This window comes from Columba livia, chromosome 9, assembly GCF_036013475.1.
Source record: "Columba livia isolate bColLiv1 breed racing homer chromosome 9, bColLiv1.pat.W.v2, whole genome shotgun sequence".
Classification (NCBI taxonomy): Eukaryota; Metazoa; Chordata; class Aves; order Columbiformes; family Columbidae; genus Columba; species Columba livia.
In genome coordinates this window covers 5,834,916-5,843,313 of record NC_088610.1, presented here as the reverse complement: position 1 = coordinate 5,843,313, position 8,398 = coordinate 5,834,916, and the positions used below count along the sequence as shown (strand labels likewise).

General features: G+C 47.7%; 1 protein-coding gene across 2 annotated transcripts; it reads left to right on the top strand.

The window, feature by feature from the left end:
• The first annotated feature begins 2,161 nt into the window (after nt 1–2,161).
• Nucleotides 2,162–7,508, top strand: DYNLT2B (dynein light chain Tctex-type 2B). Of its 2 annotated transcripts, XM_065073555.1 has the most exons (6): nt 2,162–2,317; nt 2,804–2,937; nt 4,531–4,600; nt 6,377–6,440; nt 6,690–6,784; nt 7,056–7,508. In XM_065073555.1, exons 1-6 carry the CDS (start codon nt 2,250–2,252, stop codon nt 7,075–7,077), a joined length of 453 nt encoding a protein of 150 aa, XP_064929627.1. In that variant the 5' UTR covers nt 2,162–2,249; the 3' UTR covers nt 7,078–7,508. The 2 variants fall into 2 exon arrangements, with proteins under 2 accessions (XP_064929627.1, XP_064929628.1); XM_065073556.1 differs by lacking the exon at nt 6,690–6,784.
• The last annotated feature ends 890 nt before the right edge of the window (nt 7,509–8,398 follow it).

The following is an 8,398-nucleotide window of genomic DNA, read 5'->3' as shown; positions in this document are numbered from 1 at the left end:
AGGGTGTAAGTTGATACCTGAGGTGGGGAGAACCTGTTGTGTCCACTAGAAACTAGTGGTTGGTAGAATTAGACCGTACAGCAATGTTTTCGGACGCTCAGGGCGAGCCCTCTGGCATCACGCTGATGGAAAGCTTGCTCTTCCACAAGAGAGAGAACAGGGGGCTTTTTGCATGGGGTAGTCCTCTTCTGTCCGGCCACTGAAAGAGCAGAAGAAGGCCAAAAAAGGAACGAGAAATATGTGAGAAAGCAGTTTGTTCTTCAAAACTAAGAAATGGGAACTTCAGCAAGCATGTCACACCGCTTCACTGAAGCACAAATGTCCTTTTTTTCTACAACACGAAGGTGGCCCAGTGAGTCAACAAGGGTCTCACCAATGCAGCTGGGACCCAGATAAGGCTGTGGTCTCCTGCAGCCATTACTGTCAGGGCACACAGGTATCACCCTGAGCAGTCACCTCAAAGGATAGAGGGTTAGTCCCAAAAGGGCTTAGAAGCATTTTGGGTGTTTAAGTAGCACTGAAAATTTGAAAGATGTGCAAGAAAGCAATGACCAAACACCTTGGATGTAGCTCACTGAAGCGCATGGAAAGCAAAGCTTCCCAAATAAGATGGGGAACACAAGTTAACATGAAAAGGTGCTGAGGAAGAGATTATGATCTGAATTTACATCTGTGGGTCTGACCCAGGCAGGAGGCAACAGCTGGGGCAAGAAGAGGAAATGGTTAATAGTGTTTGCAAATAAACACGGAAAGCATTGAGGTCTGTCAGATACTTCTCGGAAATTAGGAAGGCCCCTGCAAACGATTTGCATGAGCAACAACAACAACACCAATACCTGACCCTGTGGGGAAAGGCAGCAGCCCTGGGGAGGGGGTGGGGGGTGAGTAAGCAGTGAGTAAGCGGAGGTACAAAACTGTTCCTTTAGCAAGCGGAAATCTGCAGGGCCTGTGCAGGGCAATGGTAACTGTGACGCAAAGGTGCCACAGGGGTATGGCATGGGGTCACTGCCACCTTCAGCAGGACAGCGGGGTGCTGCTCCTGCTAGCTGGCAGAGCTGATGCCCAGCCCAGCATTACCAAGGGCTCCAATGGATCATCTCTAGCAAGCAGTGCCGCTAAAACCCGTGGAAATCAGGAGCTGCTGCTGCTGCTCAGGTTCTCAGCAACCTGCCCACACTCAGTGCAGGACCTGGCGCCAGTTGGAATGCATCCATGCATCCCAAGTAAAACTCAGCAAACGCAGCTCCTGGTGCAAACTCACCCCCGCCTGGCACCCAGGGACACCTCCAGGCAGCACCCTGCCCACAGAGCCGCAATCCCAGGCACCCCCAAGCCCTGCTGCACGTCCTGGTGCTCTCCAGCCCCTCACCACCAGCAGCAGCACGTTCGGCCCCAGCTGCACCTGCACGCTGCCTCCATTTGAAGCTGGGTGAAGCGTTTGGGGACCTTTCTCAGTGATGTCACCCGCTGCATGAGGGAAGCGCGATAGTGGAGATTGCCGCATCAAGATAAAGAGCGGAGGAAGCAGGATGTCATCTCTTCAGGAGGGGCTGTCATACCAAGCCATCCTTCGCTAGCCTTCCTCAGGACAGACAGCAGCTGCCGAGAGGGCAAAGTGCACAAGGTTGTGACTGGAGGAGGATATAGGGGAGCAACATTTTTAGGCTTTTCTGGAAGTTTTAAGGTCCTGGAGGCAAGGCGCAAGGCTGCGATCCCGCTCTGCCCTGCTGCCACCTGGACCACACAGGCACCCCATCTGCAGCCGCTCCAGCCCATCGAGCTCCGGGCTAGAGAGCGGGCAGCGGTCGGTGTGGGGCTGCCGCCGGGTTTTTGGGGTGGGAGGAGGGTTTGGGGCGGTAGGAGGGCATGGGGACGCACCCTGCGCTGAGCCCGTCAGTGCCCTTCCCGAGCACCACGCTCATCACACCCTTCATTTACTACCGTTATTGCAATTATTTAGCATTTATTTACCGATTATCTCATTAGATATATTTACTTGTAAAAAAAGTCAAGACAAAGAACTTCTGACCAATTTATGACACCCCCCCACGCTTCCCGCACGCCCCTCCGTGACTCCGCACCCCCGGCGCCGCGTCCGCGCCCCACGGCCACGTGCGACCCGCCACTACGCAAGACGCGGGGCGGACCGCGGCGCCGTAACGTAGCGTGGCGCGCCATGACGCAAAGAGGCGGAAGTGGCGGCGGTTGCCGGGGTAACCAACGCCGGGCGGCCTGCGGGTGCTGCGGCCATGGGCGAGCTGGGGGCGGACGATGGGGCCGGGAATACGTACAGCCTGCGGCCCGGCCTGCAGCGCCGGTGAGGGACCTGGGGGCGCCGGGGACGGAGGGGGGATGCTCTGGGGGCTTTGGGTCTGAGGGGGTGTGGGAGCTGCGGTGGGACTGTCGGGGAGGGGGTCGCTGGGCATGGGGGGCTCGCATGAGGCTGTGGGGGCTGAGTGGGAAATGAGTTGGGAATGAGGGGCCCCCGGGGTCTGGAGTCTGGGGAGGGCACTGGATCAACTTTGAGATGAGATGTAGGGGGTGGTGGGGGGAGCAGAAGTGGGGATACCGTTGAATGGGGCTGGTTTCACACCTCTCCTTGTGGGTGTTTGGCTTTTGGCAGGGCTGGGTAAGTATCGCTGTCTCAGCTGGGCTTTGTTTCCCCATGGTTTTCATTTGTCATTGTTCTTTGTTATGTGAAAGTTACATTTTCCCACGTGAGGTTATGTATGTTTTTACACATCATGTTAACTTCCTTGGCCTTCTTTTGCTGTTTTGCTTTTTCTTTTTTTTTCCCTGATAGATTTAAATCATCCACGGTCAAAGAATGCATCCATGCAATACTGAAGGAGAAGCTGGCCAACGTACAGTACGTCCCCGAAGAAATGCCTCAGCTTACAAAGTCTTTGTCAGAGATAATAAAAGACAGACTGAAAGGTAAGGAGACTTCGTGGGGAAGTCGCTTCTTTTCTTACTGCGTCCTCTCCCTTTGACAAAATCCCTCTTTCCTCCTTTATTCTTGAAATCTTTCTTTGCTGTTGACTGACTCAAGTTGATGGTTATGAAACATTCTGGCCTATATACATATGTCCTTGCCCGTGGAACTAGAAACCTAATTCAAGCAGACAAGAATTGTTTTTGTAGACCGGCTGGTCTGGGATATCAGCCTTGGAGGGCTGCAGGGGGGGAAAGAAGCTGCATTAGAGGGAAGAAAGAAGAAATGCTTCATTGCTTCTTGCCTCAGTATAGCAGAAAAAACTGCTGCCAGTTAAATCAGAGTTGGGTCAGAGTGGAATAGCAGGGAGATCAGAACAAGACCCAGTGGGAGCAGCAAAGGGGGAGAGAGCTAGGGGCACAGTCAGCCAAGGCAGGGTGTGACTACAGCCTTACAGCACTGGAAAAAGGTCGCGGTGGTGCTGTGCAGGATGCCCTCCGACTTTTCTGAGTTCGAGAACTAAATTTCAGGCTCCAGCAGGCGTTTCCTGCATTCAGTGCTGGAACAAGTACGTAGACACATGTTTGCACTGTCACTTTTTTTGCCTTCTCCCTGAGGACAGGCTGGTGCTCCATCTGCTGGGTTGGCCTGACACGGTGACACAGACGTACCGTCACTCTCAGAAGGAACTGTGGGTTTATTCTTCTCCCAGAATTATGCATCTGCTTTAAGACAAGCAGCAGCTGTAGTCCCAGCACGTGTTGATGCCGAGCTAATACACACAGGGCTTGGCTTCAATAATCTGTAAACACACTCGCAGTAGCCTGAAGCGAGACTGGCCCGGTGTGACCATTGTATCAGCTGCTATCTCTGACAGATCCTGACATGGTGAATGTTACCAGCCCCAGCATCTTGAGCTTAATCCTACAGTGGAAATAGTGCACCAGAGCCTTCCTGGGACACTGTTTTGTTGAAGACAAGCATTAGGATCTATATTTCATTTTAAACATGCTTGTTCTGATTTGGGTCCTGGAATACTGCCATGGCTTGATTGGATTTGGCCTGTGCCCCGAAGGTATTTCTTTGCTGCTGTAAAACAATTGCGTATCTTTGCAGACACATAACATAGACCCGCATATGCTTTTATGTGGTGTTTTATCCCAGTTCTGAAGCAAAGGAAACACCTGTGTGGCAGAAGAATCTCTTCAATACTTCCGCATCGGAACATTCTAAAAATAAGCCAATTTTTTTCAAGGAGGGTTTTGTCCACCAGCGGCCTTATTTACATTCTTTCCATGTGTTTAGTTCTTGAAAGCTGTCCAAGTAGAATGCTGACATATAGTGTGGCTGCTTAGGGGTGTCTACTGCCTTAGATGCATCTTTTGACAGATGCCAAATACTCTGTTCACCTTTAACTCAAATAAGACCATTGTTCTCTATACCTGCGAAAATGAAGCCACATGGCAGTTTCTTCACTTTGCCAATCACATGGACTTGTACAGGACACTTGCTTTGTACCCAGAAATCTTTTGCTTCCTGGGTCCTGGTTTGGGCTCAAGCTGTTCTTCTCACTATTACTTTTCTTCTCTCTCCAGAGGAAGGATTTGACAGGTACAAAATGGTGGTTCAGGTTGTGATAGGAGAGCAGAGAGGAGAAGGAGTGAAGTAAGTTTTGCATCTTCTAATTGTGTTTCTGTCATTTTTGTTGGGTATGCATGTATTTTTTTCCCTTGGAAGCTTCTTCCAACTTTCTTAGGTACAAAGATCTCTCTGCAGATGATAAAGTGTGTAAAGCACTTTCTCTTTAATTGACAAGTGAGGGCTTGGATTGTGGCTGACTGAATTACCCAGTGATAACTGTGTGTATGGTCATTCGTAGCAAGCTGAAATGCTGAAAAGCATTTGTGAGGAGTGTTGCAGAAAGGCATTTCATGTTGTATCCATGATGAATACCCGCACACATCCAGTCCATTCTCAAGGTCCTGCTGGAGCACGGGAACCATAGTAACTCACTTCTGTCTAAAGCCAAATTTCCATAAATACTTCATTTGCATTTAATCCACCAGGTAGGCAGTTTTCAGAAGTTTAGATTTCTATAATCCTCATGCAGTACTGTCATGGGAATCGAGCCTAGACTGTGGGTGCTGAGCACTTGCAGTCCAGCTCCAGATGCCTGCAATCAGACAAAAGAATTCCTTTTGGCTGCAATAGTGGGCTGTAGTTTTCCATTACGAGTGAGCAGGGAGAAGACAGAAGAGAACAGCCCACAGGGTTTATGTTCTTTATCTGCTGGGCTTATCTTTATTATTGTGCCTGGTACTCCAGCAGAAGATCAGTGCAGCAGAGCTGTAATCAGATCTGGTGCCTCAGTGTTCTGGAGGTCAGGGAGGAATATCCGTACCTGCTGCTCCGGCTTTTGTCAGGAATGTGTGTCTGCAGGCACGCTGCTCCAGAAGCACCGTACCAGGGTGAGCGCTTTAATTAGGTGGTCTGATTTGAAATGTGAAGCCCAGCAAAACAGACTGACAGAGCCAATTGGAGAAATTCTCTGTTTTGAAATAGGCAGGAGGAAAGACTGAAGTGTGACCACTAACATGCTTAAAGCAATATATAGAATAGCCAGGGTATTACAGACGCAGAGTGGAATACTGGACTGAAAAAAGAAAAAAAAGGGATCAGAATAACCCTGAGGGTTAAAGTAATAGAAAAAAAGGATTAAATTCAACAATCTTGTAACAATAAGCCATACATATAGGCACTAGGCACAACACACTGTGCCACAAATGGGGATCCCGCCAGCTGAGACTGACTGGGGTAGCAGGGGATGGACATTTGCAGAGCAAAGGGAGTTGACATTAGACAAAGCAGCAGCAAGGTCTTGTCTGTAATATCCTATTATGGTCCGGTTGCTTGTCTTCAAGGTAAGGCTTGGACTGAAGCAGGTGTAGAAAAAGGCCAGCAGGCTGGTCAGGGAACAGAGAGTATAGATAAGAAAGGACTAGAAGAGCTTAGCTCATGGTCTAGGAACACAACGTTTGCCAAGGAATACGATAGCTCTCTATAAATAAGTTGGGAATATGTACCACGAGGGTGCAGGAGGTGAAAGACAAGAACAAATAAGCTAAATTAACCACTGGTACACATAGGCCAGAAGTCAAAGATTCTTAAGCACCACAGCAATGAGGTTTCAAGCCCTACTGCCCAGTGGAGGTGGGAGGGCTGACAGCTGATGAGTTTGAAGATGGCGCTTGATCCGCATACAAAGGGCATGTGGTGGAATTGAGCAGTGGGGATCTAAGCTCAGGATTCATGAAAATGCTTTCCATTTCCTTTATCTTTAAAGGAAGTTTAGTTTGCTTTTCAAGGAAAGTATCTGCCATCACTTCCGTCCTTGCACATGAACTCTGCGGGTAATGGCTCCACTCTGTCTCCTTTGTCTAGTATGGCTGCGCGATGTTTCTGGGATGCCGACACTGACAGCTACGCTCACGATGTGTTCATGAATGTAAGTATTGGCTGTTTTACCATGAGAAAGTGTAAAGCTACTTGCTTTTGTGTGAGAGGCCAAGTGACCTTAAATAATGGAGCAGGAAAAAAACAACCGCTAGAAGGAAGGAACCAAGAGTCCACTGAAACAGTATGATTTATGTCCTCATTCACAAAACATACTTAGATATAATATCTACCATAGTAAAACTTATTTCCCAAGTAGGTCATACTGTACAAAAGTCATTATAGTCACAACATTTTACAGGTGGGGAGAGGAAGCACAAGAGATAAAGTCTTATATGCTTTGCTGAACTTCTGTTACGGAGTATACCTGGAATCCAGGACTGAGCAAAAGTCAAGGTTTTATTTCATTATTAGCTTGTTTTTGTGTTAAACTGACACCTAAACATCTGTGGGTGGTTGGATGGAGTAAATTGAGGCACTTTTGGTATTTGGCCTGGGTTACACCACAACTGAGGTGAATAAGAAACTAACTAAAAGATAGAAAATCACAATCTATTACAATATAAGGTTGTGCTCTGGTCTAAATGTTCCCTTAGGTTAGCCTTTTCATTTAGGCTTGCAAAAAGCTCAACTTTGCTAACACTGGGCCTTTCTCTGTTCTCCCCAGGACAGCCTGTTTTGTGTGGTAGCTGCATTTGGCTGCTTCTACTATTGAAGATGGTAAATATTGCACAGAAGGACAGAGGTGGGAGAGAACACTTTAGGGTGGTTTTTTGTTAAAGTGCACAAAACCATCATGTTCTTCCTTTAGTACCTAACAAAATAACAGCTCTACAAAGCACATCCTACACCTGTCCTACACACTACAACATTCCTTCTTTCTTGTGGATATTGACAGAGCTTTAAGCACAATAGTATTATGTCCTTTATTTAAATCACCCTTTGTTTTTATATAGTGTGTTGGGTTTGTCCTAAAAAAGTGTTTTGCCAATTGCCATTGTTTCTAAGGCAAACCCAACTTTTGTCTTGAAAGGGTTCTGTTGCTTCTATTTTTGTTAATTTTCAGAAATGAATGAGATATTTATAAGAAATGTAACACAATAAATTTATGTATTTAATATTTCCTCTCCTGTGGGTTGACTCTTGCCATTTCCACAGTTTGTCCTCTTCCTCCGCTCTACAAGATGCAGTAGCCTTGAGCACTTGTCTGTGCTTCTCAGATGATCGTTTTCTGAGGATTCTTTGTAAATTAACCCATAAAGCCAACCTCATATTCTGGTTATCTAGATTTGTTCCTATAACTTTCATAAGATTTGGGCTGTGAATCCCAGTGCAGTGTCACATGAGATGATATTACCTGATAGGAAGACAAGGTATTTAGGGCATTAGATCAGGCCAGCAGCCTGCTCACCCCACTGACTGCCAAAACTCCTCCCTGCTCTAACTCCTCATTGGTTTGGTGCAGTTTGGCACCCATGGATGCTTTGCGTAATCGCTGCTCATTGCCCTCTTCAGCAGATACTGCGGTGCTTTCCCAGTCTTTGTCTTTCTGTAATTTCTTTGGGATACGAGAGTGGATGTTTGGAGCCTGAATCTGTTAGGACTCTAGCCCCAGAAAGGAGCAGCAGAAAAGTCTGCTGTAGATCAGAAAAGGAGTACTAAAGTCTGACATCTCCTCAAAAGTTAGAGGACTGGATTGGTTCCTGAGAGACTGAGTGCCACCCGAGTGCATCTCAGGTGTCCATCGGAAGGTGGGATGAGTTGCTGTCTGGTGATGCCTCTTGTCTCTGTGCTGACCGAGGCGCAAATGCAGCTGAACAATTTCAGTGGTATGAATGGCTTTAAAGTGCTGAAGTTTGGTGGGGTGAACCCTGAATCCTCACCGACTGCTTGAGCAGAACTTGCTCTGTCCATGCAGCTCCTCCAAAGCAGGGAAGTACCAAATTATGACGCATCTTCTAGAATCACTCATTCAGCTACAATCCCAGAGGCAACACTCTTCTGGTTCTC